Source organism: Oncorhynchus nerka, linkage group LG9b (genome assembly GCF_034236695.1).
Source record: "Oncorhynchus nerka isolate Pitt River linkage group LG9b, Oner_Uvic_2.0, whole genome shotgun sequence".
Taxonomy (NCBI): domain Eukaryota; kingdom Metazoa; phylum Chordata; class Actinopteri; order Salmoniformes; family Salmonidae; genus Oncorhynchus; species Oncorhynchus nerka.
This window is the reverse complement of record NC_088424.1, coordinates 15,027,549-15,042,911: the sequence shown is the minus strand read 5'-3', so window position 1 is coordinate 15,042,911 and position 15,363 is coordinate 15,027,549. Positions and strand designations below refer to the sequence as shown.

Sequence of the window (15,363 nt, the reverse complement as noted above, 5' to 3'; positions counted from 1 at the left end):
AACGGATGTTGACCCCAGCTAGGAGCGAAAGAGCACCAAGCTTTCCCGGGTCTCGCCTTCCTTTCATCCTTCTTCCAAGCCAAGTCATTCACCCAGATGTCGAAGCTCGTTGTCCCCTTGATTCTTCTCAGGTGGCTCTCCCTTCTCATGCGCCCTGTCCATTTTCAGTCTCACCTTGATTGATAGTAGAAATAAATGCAATTGTATTTCATATTATTACAAATACATCTCTTATATATCTCTTGGAAGGGCAGAAAATAAATTAACAGCTGACTATAATTTTGGTCAAAATCCTCCACATCCTCCTCAGTCGGTGCCTGAAGGTGGTCTTCAAAGGCGTTCTGATCTGGTTCGACAATTTCCACCATATCAGGTGGAGTGACTTCAAAGTACGTTATACAAAAACAGCAAAAGAAAAACACTAAGTCAATCGAAAAAAATTACACTACAGTATATGCAATGTTATATACAATTGCATTGTTTATGTCAGTTAACTGCTGCGGATCCCCTCCAAATAGCAGGCGATAGAGTGAATACTCTGGAGGCCTGTACACTGTTGTGTTGTGTGTAAAGATAATTACCTTCAGATTGTCCTTCCACCATTCCTGGTACCCGTCAAGGGACTTGCCCATGGCAGTCCTGTTGGTCCGTTCATCCAAAACGTCAAGTCACCATACATCTACACATTATATATAAAACTCACTGTACTATCAGTGTCAATTTCGGGGGGAAAAAACTCCAAATTACTGGACACCTATGCGAAACAATGCTACTGTGACCTTCCTGGTCCCGTCCCTCAAGTCAGTGAGTCAACAAAGGAAGGAGTAATGGATGGATAGTTAATTTATTTCCAAAGCTGCAATCATGGGAAACACACAGTATGGATAAATGATGAGTAGTCAACGGGATATAAATAGCACTCCCACAGCAATTCTCCATATGTCACGCCCTGACCTTCGAGATCCTAATTTATTCTCTGTGTTTGGTTAGGTCAGGGTGTGACTCAGGTGGGAAAATCTATGTTTTCTATTTCTTTGTTGTTTTGCCAGTGTGGTTCCCAATCAGAGGCAGCTGTCTATCGTTGTCTCTGATTGGGGATCATATATAAGTTGTGATTTTCCATTTGGGTTTTGGTGGGGTGTTATTTTCTGTTTAGTGTCTGCCTGACGGAACTGTTCGCTTTCGTTTTTGGATTTGTTATCTTTGTTTGAGTGTTTCTTGTAAATAAATATCATGAACACTTTCCACGCTGCGCTTTGGTCCACTCTTCCTTCCACCGACGGGCGTAACACCATAGATCTGCTCTATAATATACTAACAAAAGAACATTTGAAATGTTTATCAAAGTCATTGTGATAGTATAGTGGATTTAAAAATGTCTAATAATTCCTAATTTACTATAATAAAAATATTGTTGTGTAATGTGTAATCTCATATTCACAACATCAGAATAAACTATCACCCATTTTAGTATCAAAATATATCAAATTAACCTGAGAAATGTCTCAATGTCACACTCTTGTGGCGAATAAATGTAATACCTAGAATGTACCACATATTTTCCTTAGCTAACAAAACCAGGCTAATACGCTGTTAGCTGGTGCTCATAAATTTATAAATCATATGCTTTATACATTTGTCATAAATTACCTGTATTGTATACAGCGGGATAAGATAACATACCATGCCATGAGGTGTTGAGGGAAAGACAGATTGTCTATAGATTGGACATAATCTTTTCTAGGCCTAGGGATAACAGGAAATACACAAGCCGTAGGCTACATCGGAATGTGTGCTTGCAGGGAAAAATTGTAGGTTTCTAACATTTATGGTTGCGATTTAATTCATATAAATATAAACTATGCACATTATAACTTTCATTAACATGCGATGCAGGCGTTAGTTATTAAGTCTTTGGTGTCATGTCATTTCAGGTGGTACGGTTGCCTAGGCTTATACATGTCCCTTATCACCCCCCATAGAGTAGGGTTGATCCGAGCGTTCTGCCCTTACAACTGCAGTCAAGCTAACTGGCTAACGACTTCCAGACACAAATGAGAGAACACCTCACTCTGACCATTTTACTCGCGCTGTCAGATCTGGTTAGGCTGTTTTCATATTATCTAGAGCGTTGGTGACTGTAACTGTGCTGCTGGCAACAATTTAATTAGGCTTTTTTGCCGAGGTTTACTGACACCGGTCAATTTCAACGGGTGTTGAGCGTTCGTACATTCATAAATTATCTTGCGCTCTGGCACACTCAGACGAGAGCGCTCTGAAATCTTGAGTAGAAACCAGAATATATTTACGAATGTATCCTTCGAAAAAGGAGGGCTCGTCCGGGATTTGAACCCGGGACCTCTCGCACCCTAAGCGAGAATCATACCCCTAGACCAACGAGCCAAGATACACTTTGCCGGAATTATGTACTTTTCTTCATGCCATAAAAATAACGTACTGACTTCCATAGTTTTGATTATCTACGCTTAGTTTCCCAATAGCGATTCATACAAATAAAATGTTATTAGTCACATGCGCCGAATACAACAGGTGTATACAGTGAAATGCTTACTTAGGTGCCCCTAACCAACAATGCAGTTAAATACGGATAAAATAAGAAATAAAAGTGACAAGTAATTAAAGTTTAGCAGTAAAATAACAATAGTTGGCTGGCCTTCGCTTCATACTCGTCGCCAAACCCACTGGCTCCAGGTTATCTACAAGACCCTGCTAGGTAAAGTCCCCCCTTATCTCAGCTCGCTGGTCACCATAGCAGCACACACCTGTAGCACGCGCTCCAGCAGGTATATCTCTCTGGTCACCCTCAAAACCAATTCCCCCTTTGGCTGTCTCTCCTTCCAGTTCTCTACTGCCAATGACTGGAACGAACTACAAAAACACTTATCTCCCTCACTGGCTTGAAGCACCAGCTGTCACCAGATTACTGCACCTGTACATAGCCCATTTATAATTGAGCCCAAACAACTACCTCTCCCCCTACTGTATTTATTTATTTTGATCCTTTGCACCCCAACATTTATATTTCTACTTTGCACATTCTTCCACTGCAAATCTACCATTCCAGTGTTTTACTTGCTATATTGTATTTACTTTGCCACCATGGCCTTTTATTGCCTTTACCTCCCTTATCTCACCTCATTTGCTCACATTGTATATAGACTTATTTTTCTACTGTATTATTGACTATGTTTGTTTTACTCCATGTGTAACTCTGTGTTGTTGTATGTGTTAAACTGCTTTGCTTTATCTTGGCCGGGTCGCAATTGTAAGTGAGAACTTGAAATGAATAAAATAAATATACAGGGGGGTAGCCATTTGATTAACTGTTACATTACATTTACATTACATTTAAGTCATTTAGCAGACGCTCTTATCCAGAGCGACTTACAAATTGGTGCATTCACCTTATGACATCCAGTGGAGCAGCCACTTTACAATAGTGCATCTAAATCTTTTAAGGGGGTGAGAAGGATTACTTTATCCTATCCTAGGTATTCCTTAAAGAGGTGGGGTTTCAGGTGTCTCCGGAAGGTGGTGATTGACTCCGCTGTCCTGGCGTCGTGAGGGAGTTTGTTCCACCATTGGGGGGCCAGAGCAGCGAACAGTTTTGACTGGGCTGAGCGGGAACTGTACTTCCTCAGTGGTAGGGAGGCGAGCAGGCCAGAGGTGGATGAACGCAGTGCCCTTGTTTGGGTGTAGGGCCTGATCAGAGCCTGGAGGTACTGAGGTGCCGTTCCCCTCACAGCCATGGCTGTTCAGGAGTCTTATGGCTTGGGGGTAGAAGCTGTTTAGAAACCTCTTGGACCTAGACTTGGAGTTCTGGTACTGCTTGCCGTGCAGTAGCAGAGAGAACAGTCTTTGACTAGGATGGCTGGAGTCTTTGACAATTTTTAGGGCCTTCCTCTGACACCGCCTGGTACAGAGGTCCTGAATGGCAGGAAGATTGGCCCCAGTGATGTACTGGGCCGTTCGCACTACCCTCTGTAGTGCCTTGCGGTTGGATGCTGAGCAGTTGCCATACCGGGCAGTGATGCAACCAGGATGCTCTTGATGGTGCAGCTGTAGAACCTTTTGAGGATCTGAGGACCCGTGCCAAATCTTTTCAGTCTCCTGAGGGGGAATAGGTTTTGTCGTGCACTCTTCACGACTGTCTTGGTGTGCTTGGACCATGAAAGTTTGTTGGTGATGTGGACAGCAAGGAACTTGAAGCTCTCAACCTGCTCCACTGCAGAATTTGTAGGCTTACGAGAAATGTAGGCTTACGAGTGTTTGTTTTAACTATATGTATTTCTTATAACGTCCGAAGCTCTTAACATGCATTTCCCAAAGCACCATACAGAGAGAACGTTCGCAAAGTGTGGCTTTTATTTATTTATTTTTATTTAACCTTTATTTAACTATGTAAGTCAGTTAAGAACAAATTCTTATTTACAATTGCGGCCTATCAAAAGGCAAAAGGCCTCCTTAATAAATTAAATAACAATATAGGACAAAACCCACATCACGAAAAGAGACAACACAACATGACAGAAAGAGAGACCTAAGACAGCAACATAGCATGCAGCAACACAACATGACAACAACATGGTAGCATGGTAGAAAAACAACAACATGGTAGGAATACTGATAAAATTGAAAGAAAGACAGTGCCGCTCTTAGATCAGCGTTCTCCCTTTCAAATCTTACGGTAACATTTGAATTATTCCACAATGCTGACGATGGATCAGCTCCTATGAGATATTATCACATATTATCACACACTATAACTATTGAGGCGGCTTATTCTAATGCTTACCCTATAATAATGCACTAAAAAAAGACTTGACACATCATTGCGCACATGTAGGCTACGCATCATGAAATATATTGAGGCAAAAATAACAGACAGTAACATACAAATAGCTACACTAAATAAAACTAATTTGAATGAATAAGAAATGTATTTCAATATAATTTAAATATATAGGTATACTGTGGAAGTCGGAAGTTTACATACACCTTAGCCAAATACATTTAAACTCAGTTTTGCACAATTCCTGACATTTAATCCTAGTAAAAATTCCCAGGCTTAGGTTAGTTAGGATCACCACTTTATTTTAAGAATGTGAAATGTCAGAATAAGAGTAGAGAGAATGATTTACTTCAGCTTTTATTTCTTTCATCACATTCCCAGGTGGTCAGAAGTTTACATACACTCAATTAGTATTTGGTAGCATTAAATTGTTTAACTTGAGACAAACGTTTTGGGTAGCCTTCCACAAGCTTCCCACAATAATTTGGATGAATTTTGGCCTATTCCTCCTGACAGAGCTGGTGAAACTGGGTCAGGTTTGTAGGCCTCCTTGTTCGCACACGCTTTTTCAGTTCTGCCCACACATTTTCTATGGGATTGAGGTCAGGGCTTTGTGATGGCCATTCCAATACCTCGACTTTGTTGTCCTTAAGCCATTTTGCTGCAACATTTGGAAGTATGCTTGTGGTCATTGTCCATTTGGAAGACCCATTTGCGACCAAGCTTTAACTTCCTGACCGATGTCTTGAGATGTTGCTTCAATATATCCATATAATTTTCCTGCCTCATGATGCAATCTATTTTGTGAAGTGCACCAGTCCCTCCTGCAGCAAAGCACCCTCACAAAATAATGCTGCCACCCTGTGCTTCATGGTTGGGATGGTGTTCTTCGGCTTGCAAGCATCCCCCTTTTTCCTCCAAACATAACGATGGTCATTTCAGCCAAACAGTTCTATTTTTATTTCATCAGACCAGAGGGCATTTCTCCTAAAAGTACGATCTTTGTCCCCATGTGTAGTTGCAAACCGTCGTCTGGCTTTTTTTATGGCGGTTTTGGAGCAGTGGCTTCTTCCTTGCTGAGCGGCCTTTCAGGTTATGTTGATATAGGACTCGTTTTACTGTGGATATAGATACTTTTGTCCCTGTTTCCTCCAGGCTCTTCACAAGCTCCTTTGCTGTTGTTCTGGGATTGATTTGCACTTTTCGCACCAAAGTACGTTCATCTCTAGGAGACAGAACACGTCTCCTTCCTGAGGGGTATGACGGCTGCGTGGTCCCATGGTGTTATAAAAAAAGTAATATAAAGTAATTACTTATACTTGCGTACTATTGTTTGTACAGATGAACGTGGTACCTTCAGGCATTTGGAAATTGCTCCCAAGGATGAACCAGACTTGTGGAGGTCTACAATTTTTTTCTGAGGTCTTGGCTGAACTGTATGTAGCCTGCTGTATTCATCTTTTCATACAGTCATCTTTTTTCCAGCAAGCTTTCATCTGATTTGGGTCCCTCTTCTCTTTAAGCCATTACATTTGTCGCATATAATGGCCCAGGTGTCTTCTTTCTTTTTGACAGTTGTGTTGTCTGTCTTTTTATCCTCCAGTACGTTACTAAATTCCTCCATCGTGAGCTCCGACAATAGTTTTTTTTTTCATAAGCAGAGAAATGTGAACTTCTTTGATGTGCCATGATCAGGTGGCAAGCGGACAAATAAAACATAGTTAAATAACATTAAGTAATGACAATAATAAATAATATTGTATGCTAGCTAGCTTGGTTCATAAACTAGCTAGATACAGTAGCTAACGTTAGCTAACAAATTAGTTTTCTGTCTAGTACTGGAAAATAACAGATTTTAATTCACATCAGCCAACCCATGAGAACCTGTCACGATGGAATTGCAGTAGTTCTAACGTTGCATTGTTAGTATTTTATAACAGCAACTTTGTGGCCTCATTTGTCAAGTAGGCTAGATACTTAGTTTCAACTCACGACACCTCATATATTGGTGTAACATGTCACGTTTGTTGATGGAAGAATAAGACCAAGGTGTAGCATGGTAAGCGTACATCATTTTATTTGATGAACACAAAACAACACTGCACTGCACTGCACTGCACTGCACTGCACTGCACTGCACTGCACTGCACTGCACTGCACTGCACTGCACTGCACTGCACTGCATGCAGTGCAGAAAGCAACTACACACAAACAAGATCCCACAAACTAAAGGTGGAAAAAAGGCTGCCTATGTATGATCCCCAATCAGAGACAACGATAGACAGCTAGCTGCCTCTGATTGGGAACCATACCCGGCCAACAAAGAAATAGAAAAACTAGAATGGCCACCCGAATCACACCCCGACCTAACGAAATAGAGAAATAAAAAGGCTCTCTAAGGACAGGGCGTGACAACTAATCATAGTTTATGAAGTGGTGCAACACATCTGATTAATTTTAAACCTAGATTTACAAAACCTAGATTAGCTCTAATTTACACCATGTTGTTGCAACCCACCCTTAACGATGCTCCTACAAAGGTTTTAATGATGAACATAGCCTTAAAGGCCCTTTCTCACCAAGTCAAATCAAATCAAAGTTTATTTGTCACGTGCGCCGAATATAACAGGTGTAGACCTTAGACCTTATGCTTACTTACAGGCTCTAGCCAATAGTGTGGGGAAAAAAAGGTATGTATGTGTGTGTGTGTAGGTAAGTAAAGAAATAAAACAGTAAAAAGACATTTGAAAATAACAGTAGCAAGGCTATATACAGACACCGGTTAGTCAGGCTTATTGAGGTAATATGTACATGTAGGTATCATTAAAGTGACTATGCATATATGATGAACACAGAGTAGCAGCAGCATAAAAAGAGGGGTTAGCGGGTGGTGGGACACAATGTAGATAGCCCGGTTAGCCAATGTGCGGGTGCACTGATTAGTCGGCCCAATTGAGGTAGTATGTACATGAATGTATAGTCAAAGTGACTATATGATAAACAGAGAGTAGCAACAGCATAAAAGAGGGGTTGAGTGGGGGGGGGCACACAATGCAAATAGTCTGGGTAACCATTTGGTTACCTGTTCAGGAGTCTTATGGCTTGGGGGTAAAAACTGTTGAGAAGCCTTTTTGTCCTAGACCTGGCCCTCCGGTCTTGCCATGTGGTAGTAGAGAGAACAGTCTATGGCTGAGGTGGCTGGGGTCTTTGACAATTATTAGGGCCTTCCTCTGACACTGCCTGGTGTAGAGGTCCATAAATATTTTACTTTTCATTTAAGTTTTGGTTCAGAAGATCATGATAGGGTATTTAATCTGTAAATGTCATGCATAAATGTATTTGATAATGGTATGTACAGCTAACTGCCAAAATAAAGGAAACACCAACATAAAGTGTCTTAATAGCTTCAATGCATCTAAAAAGTTTGTTTGTATGTATGTATGTATGTATGTAGTTTACAATGATGCATGTAATCAAATCTGAAGGTGGTAGCTAATTCTTAATCTTATACAACTGTTGGTTAGAATAAGGCCAATATAATGTGTTCTTCTGCCATACAAGTCTAACATTCCACTTACATCAGCGCGATTTGTACTTTGTAAAATATGCCAGTCTGCGAATATGATTGGCATATGGAGGGCGTGTTCGTAAATTCAATCTGGAGTGCCAGAGAGCGCTCTGAGCGTTCGTAAATTCAGAGCGTCGGCAGATTGTCCATTTGTAAATTCAGAGCCACACTGGACCCTCTGGCAGAGGAGAAGGATTGATCTTAGCGTTCCGCTGCGTCTACGGCACTGCATCTCAGTGATAGAGGCGTCACTACAGACCCCGGTTCGATTCCAGGCTGTATCACAACCGGCCGTGATTGGGAGTATCATAGTGCGGCGCACAATTGGCCCAACGTCGTGCGGGTTAGGCCATCATTGTAAATAAGAATTTGTTCTTAACTAACTTCCCTAGTTAAGTAAAGGTTCAATACACAATAAATAAACAACGGTTCCCAAGCTAACTGGCTAACATTGGTTAGCTACACAAATACTCGTCCAAGCAGAGCTGGTTAGGCTGTTTTCATGTTATCCAGGGCGTTGGTGACTGCAACTGTGCTGCTGGCAACAATTTAATTACGCTTCTTTGCCGACACAACCATATTCAATTGGTGTTGAGCGTTCGTAAATGAATCAGTTATTCTGCGTTCTGACACACTCAGATGAGAGCGCTCTGAAATCGGAGTAGAAACCAGAGACTTTACGAACGCGCCTGCATACGGGTCTTTATCGGGATATGTGTTGTCGTCACCCATTCTCAGCCATCTTGTTGAAACGGAGAGAGCCACACACCTCGAATATAAACCCTGTGCTGTCAGTAAAAGCAGAGGTAAGACAGCGAAGATTAATTGCACAGTTTTGCTATAAAATAAAGCTAAACTATCGAAACAAGCATTCACGATGCTAAAGAGCCCAGTTTTAGCGATTTGAACGCGTTTATGAGGGTTGTTATAGCAGCATGTTTGCTTGGCCTTGAGGCTTGGGACTCAAGTATGTGGGAGCACCGCATTGGATCGGAGCGAGGTGGGAGGCATTTCAGCGTTGTGGCGGAGGCCGCACGGAGGTTTGGGGGTTAAGGATTCACTTGTCAGTTCATTACTTCTGTGCGATTTTGTGACAGTATGCCTTTTTGATTGTTTTCCTTTCGAGACACTTAGCATTTTTGTAGAAATGACTGAGCGTCAATGATCGATTGTTGCTTAAAGCTTTGTAAAACTAAGTTCGCTAGCTGGTTAACAGTAGTTATGCTACTATAGCTAGCAAACTAACCTCGCTAACCTTATCAATATAACGTTAGCTAGCTGGTCCAATAGTTAGCTAACTGTCTTATAATATTTGAACATGGTATCATTATTGGTGGTTAAATACAGTAGCTACAACATAAATGATTCTGAAAACTGTTGTATCTACTGTACAGTAACTGTCATGCTGTTACTTAGCTAGCTAGCATGTTACTACCTAATTAAGCTAGTTTAGATACGTTAGTTTGCCAACCAACTTGGCAGCACAGTTGCACATTGGCTATCTAGGTACCGATAGTTGTTTTTGAAATGTTAACTGTCAGGCTAGTTGCACTGTCTAACATTAGCTAATTAACAGCAGTATTGGTAGTTAGCTCGAGCTACGTATGGGGAACGTGCGTGAGTCAGTCGGATTAGCAAGCTAATTATGGTCAGCCAAATGGGAAGTTAGCTAGCTACTGTAGTTCATGTGTTTGAAATGAAATGAAGGTGCTTTATGCAACTTGTTATGTAACTTGAAAAGTTTGTTGTTAGCCAGGTAGCTAATTTGCGAAAATTCCTTGTCTTATATAACAACGTTATACAAACTTGATCATACATAGACATGCATATAAAGTAATTTGAGTTCAATAGTTAGACTTCATCTAAGCCTAGTACATTGTGTCGGCATGAAACATTAAAAGTCCAATTGTATTGGCTACTAGAAATGTGTAGGTTGAAACTTGAATATTTTCCTTACAATTCCATTTTTTTGGCCGCAATTTGTTCCTATTCACAACCTGAAGTCACAGGCTACAGTACTGACAGTGACATACTGTTTGGAATATAATACATCATTTGTGACGGGTGTTTTGGTGTAGGATTCTTTTTTTCTTTTTTTTTTTACAAAGGAGTTGGCAGTTTCTTTGTTTGTTGTCACTATAAATAATCAATCAAATTCGAATGTTGATTGGATGTAGCCCACACGTGGCTTGCAACAGGCGAAAAGTCCATCCCATGCATGCTTCCTGTTTATCCTATAGCTAGACAGATTGCAGTTTGAACATGCCTTTAGGTAGCTAACTAAACTCCACAGTGAAGGAAGTTTCTGATCAACTCCATCAACAACTGAGTTGCACAGAGACCAGGCTTTGTGGAATTCAGATCAGACTCCATTGACTGAACCAAGGTCAATATTTTTTTTATTATTAAAAAAAAAATCTATTATGAAAGCTCACCATGTACCTATGTTTGCAGAAATCCATACCTTTTCTATGAATGTTAATCAAATACAACCACCGCCTGTTTCCTTGTTGATTTAATTGGCACTTGTGCAGAGTTGCCATTTTAGAGCAACAGCAATGAGCAAATAGTCAGTGGTTGCATTTCATTAAAGAGATACTTCGGGATTTTGGCAATGAGGCACCTTATCATCTTCCCCAGAGTCAGATGAACTCACGGATACCATGTTTATGTCTCTGCGTGTATTTTGAAGGGAGTTTCTAACTAGCCCTAGTGCAATTGCTAACTAGCGTTGGGTATCTGCTAACATTGAATCTGGGGATGTAGATAAAGGGCCTCTTTGCCAAAATCCCGAAGTATCTCTTTTAACGTTTATTGGAAAAGTTTGGATTGCCGCAAACAAAGGCAGGCAACTACAGAGGAAAAACATACTGTAGGTCCGAGGTAAGAGTTTCATGGTTAACATAATTTGAAGTGTTGACCTTGAGCAAATTGATGTAGTTAGAGTTGAATTCCACAAATCCTGGTCTCTGCTTCACTCCATTGGTGGAGTTAATCAGAAGCTTCCTTCACCATGGAGTGGAGTTTATTCTGCTAACCTAGGGTCATTATCTGAATGGTCTGTGAACTAACTAGGTAGCCTGTATACAGCATACAATAACTTGTTTGTGATTATGGTCATTTGCATGCAAATATCCAAGTTTATTGTAGTATTTCCAGAATAAAGCCTGTGGGCAGGGAAAGGGAGACACTGTTGTCAATTATTGGTGTCTGAGGAGCCTCTTTCCTAACTGGGCAACTTCCTAAAATGGCTTCAGTCGATTGAAATTGTACTCCTTGTATAAGGGAGGGATGGGGCTATCCTCTGGAATGAGTTGGAATACCACAAACTCACTGTAAGATCCAATCGGCCTACATCTAAAACATTAATAATTTGGGAAAATGATTGGCTGATGCAATATTTGTTACACCATCAAAACACTTTTTAACCATCATTTGGGTCTGTAATCTTTCACTACTAGAAATTGATATACGATTTTCAGTTGCATTGGCAGATTAATTACTGACTACATCTCCAAGAAAAATATTCAACCTGAAGTTTGGTGTTTGTTGTAATAGGCTAATAATGTTGGCCCTTTCCTCCCCATAGAAGTTCTAGAAAGAATGGCAGAAACTCAGACACTCAACTTCGGACCAGAATGGTTAGTAAATATGAATTCTTGTTGAGCTGAAATGTTGAATCAGGTTGATTAACAGGGATCTGGGTTGTTAGGCTGGTTTTTCGTTTGACACGTGGTGCAGTGGAGTCTCACATTTTGAGGCCTGTCAGTTGTCCTCAACTTCACTTTTGTCTTTCTCCTTCTGTCCCTTTTCCTATTCCTCCCCTCCCCCACTCCCTTTTCCCCAGGCTCCGGGCCCTGTCTGGGGGTGGCCATGGGGGTGGTAGCAGCAGTAGCGTTGCCACCTCACCACCACTCTCTCCTGCATTGCCAAAGTATAAACTTGCGGACTACCGCTACGGGAGAGAAGAAATGCTAGCACTTTATGTCAAGGATAGGGAGGTGAGGCAAAGGAATTCTGATGTGTTCTAAAAGGATACAGAAATATATGATTGACATACAAATAAAGTGACTTGTATTGGCATGTTCTAAAAAGTGACATTTAGATTGTACCTTTTTGTGGAGTCATTTAAAAAAAAAAATCTAATATATAATGGCCTTTTCCTGTAATTTGTGTATTAAAACCTGACATTGCAATGGCTCATATACCCCCCCCCCCCCTCTCCTTATCAGATCCCTGTAGACTTACATGATAAGGATTTTCTGCCCATTTTACAAGAGGAGCCCCTGCCACCGCTGGCACTTGTAGCTTTTACAGAGGAAGAGCAGGTTGGTGCTTTCACTGTTCATATAGGAGGCCATGCTAGAATGAATATGCACAATTACAACTATGCCTTTCTCAGTGTCCTTACCCATTTTGTTGCTAACCTAGTAAGTATAATTGTTTGCCATAGACATGTCTTTTTAAATTCTTGTCAGTCTCTCTCTTTCTTCATCCCCCTCTTTTTCCCTCTATCTCTCCCCACAGAGAAATTTCTCCATGTCTGTAAACAGTGCAGCAGTGCTCAGGCTGATGGGAAGAGGAGGAGGCCCGGTGGGGCCAGGGGCACCGAGGGGTCGAAGCACTTCACGGGGAAGAGGTGAGGTGGAGTGTCTTGTTGTGTCAATGTGTGCATCCCAATAGTCTAATGTGACTCTGCTTGTCTCTTCTTCATCTGAAAACAGTCTCGGTGAAAGTGGTATGGAGGAGGCAAAGCATCCAGTTGCGTTCAACTGTTAAATTATTTCAGTCAGTGCTGAAATAACAACCCACTTTAGATTATATTGACTGAGACCCACCCTTCAGAATGTTAACAATCTTGTGCCGGCTGCACAGAAGGGAATTAACAGTATCACTCTATTTCTACACTTGATTATGCCTCTGTCAGTAGAAGCTATCGCAGCTGGTTGAATTCATCATCACCAGCTAGTGCCAACATTAAAGTGTAGTGTGTGTGTTTGAATCCTTCTCGAGTGTAGTATGATTTGTGGATTAAAATAAAGTATTTCAAATGTGTATCTGGCAGGACGGGGTAGAGGAGATGGAGGGTTTTACCAAAGAAGTTTTGATGACGTGGAGGGAGGCTTTGGCCGCGGAGGAAGGGAGATGCACCGCTCCCAGAGCTGGGAGGAGAGGTAATGGACTACCCGCTCTAGAGACACAAGTTCAACTGGAATTTTACGCACATTAACCTTTGACTTCAATGGATGATTTATGCAAAAGTTGAGTGGGCGCATCTTAAATTGGGTTCCAGGATAGTGGAATGAGAATGGTCAAGACCATGGCTTTCCAACCCTGTTCTAGGAGATCTACCATCCTGTAGGTTTTCACTCAAACCCTATTCTAGCCTGATTCAAATAGTTAGCTGGTTGATGCACAATCAGGTTAGTTACAACAGGAAGGTAGCTCTGAAGGAACAGGGTTTGAGAGCCCTGGTCTAAACCCTTTTGTTTTATGAGATTTACGTATTGTCATGTTATGTTATGTCTGTTTTTACCTGCATGCTCAGTCATCCTTTTTGTCTTTTTTTCCTTTTCTTTTTTCAAAGTCACGCTGAGTCTATTTTCTCCCCATCTAGGGGAGACAGAAGGTTTGAAAAGCCAGGTCGAAAAGAGTCAGGTTTGTGTCAATACATTCTAGTCAAGTAATCAATGCAGTATGAATAATGTGCTTTAATGACAGTTACAGCGTTTACAGGTAATCATTTATTTTTCTTTGTCGCTCCCCTCTGTCTCCATTGACTTGGCAGAAGTTGCTCCTGCCCACTTTCCGATGAATCATAGTAAGTTTGCCCTCCACGCCCTTGCACTTATACACGTCCCTTTCTTGTCAAGGGGAACTAGCTGCTGTTTCTCCAAAGAATATAAACTCAGCAAAAAAAGAAACGTCCTCTCACTGTCAAATGTGTTTATTTTCAGCAAACTTAACATGTGTAAATATTTGTATGAACATAACGAGATTCAACAAATGAGACATAAACTGAACAAGTTCCACAGACATGTGACTAACAGAAATGGAATCATGTGCCCCTGAACAAAGGGGGGGTCAAAATCAAAAGTAACAGTCAGTATCTGGTGTGGCTACAAGATGCATTAAGTACTGCAGTGCATCTCCTCCTCGTGGACTGCACAATATTAGCCAGTTCTTGCTGTGAGATGTTACTCCACTCTTTCACCAAGGCACCTGCAAGTTCCCAGACATTTCTGGGGGGAATGGCCCTAGCCCTCACCCTCTGATCCAATAGGTTCCAGAGGTGCTCAATGAGATTGAGATCTGGGCACTTCGCTGGCCATGGCAGAACACTGACATTCCTGTCTTGCAGGAAATCACACACCGAACGAGCAGTATGGCTGGAGGGTCATGTCAGGATGAGCCTGCAGGAAGGGTACCACATGAGGGATGAGGATGTCTTCCCTGTAACGCACAGCGTTGAGATTGACTGCAATGACAACAAGCTCAGTCCGATGATGCTGTGACACACTGCCCCAGACCATGACGGATCCTCCACCTCCAAATCGATCCCGCTCCAGAGTACCAGCCCTGGTGTAATGCTCATTCCTTCGACGATAAACGCGACCATCACCCCATGTGAGACAAAACCGCGACTCGTCAGTGAAAAGCATTTTTTCGTAGTCCTTTCTGGTCCAGAGACGGTGGGTTTGTGCCCATAGGCAACGTTGTTGCCGGTGATGTCTGGTGAGGACCTGCCTTACAACAGGCCTACAAGCCCTCAGTAGAGCCTATCTCAGCCTATTGCGGACAGTCTGAGCACTGATGGAGGGATTGTGCGTTCCTTGTGTAAATCGGGCAGTTGTTGCCATCTTGGGGGGGGGGGGGGAGAAGGATTACTTTATCCTATCCTAGGTATTCCTTAAAGAGGTGGGGTTTCAGGTGTCTCCCTGTAGTGCTGTCTTAGGCGTCTCACAGTACGGACATTGCAATT

The 15,363-nt window shown here is 41.8% G+C and overlaps 1 protein-coding gene and 1 non-coding gene across 7 annotated transcripts in view; one reads left to right on the top strand and one right to left on the bottom strand.

Moving 5' to 3' along the window:
- Positions 1 to 2,331: 2,331 nt before the first annotated feature.
- On the bottom strand, positions 2,332 to 2,403 carry trnap-agg (transfer RNA proline (anticodon AGG)). The gene has a single exon. It is a non-coding gene; the product is annotated as a tRNA-Pro (tRNA).
- Positions 2,404 to 9,077: 6,674 nt separating this feature from the next.
- gigyf2 (GRB10 interacting GYF protein 2) overlaps positions 9,078 to 15,363 on the top strand; it is a 33,932-nt gene continuing 27,646 nt past the window's right edge. For 2 of the 6 annotated variants that reach the window (XM_029642484.2, XM_029642482.2), the window contains exons 1-8: positions 9,078 to 9,187; positions 11,971 to 12,022; positions 12,229 to 12,382; positions 12,614 to 12,709; positions 12,909 to 13,020; positions 13,447 to 13,555; positions 13,999 to 14,039; positions 14,170 to 14,202. In XM_029642484.2, the coding sequence (XP_029498344.1) occupies positions 11,985 to 12,022; positions 12,229 to 12,382; positions 12,614 to 12,709; positions 12,909 to 13,020; positions 13,447 to 13,555; positions 13,999 to 14,039; positions 14,170 to 14,202 (583 nt within the window). In that variant the 5' untranslated portion in view covers positions 9,078 to 9,187; positions 11,971 to 11,984. Of the gene's footprint in view, positions 9,188 to 11,970; positions 12,023 to 12,228; positions 12,383 to 12,613; positions 12,710 to 12,908; positions 13,021 to 13,446; positions 13,556 to 13,968; positions 14,040 to 14,169; positions 14,203 to 15,363 lie in introns of all 6 variants that reach the window. The other 4 variants (XM_065013369.1, XM_029642483.2, XM_029642481.2 and 1 more) reach the window with 3 other exon arrangements.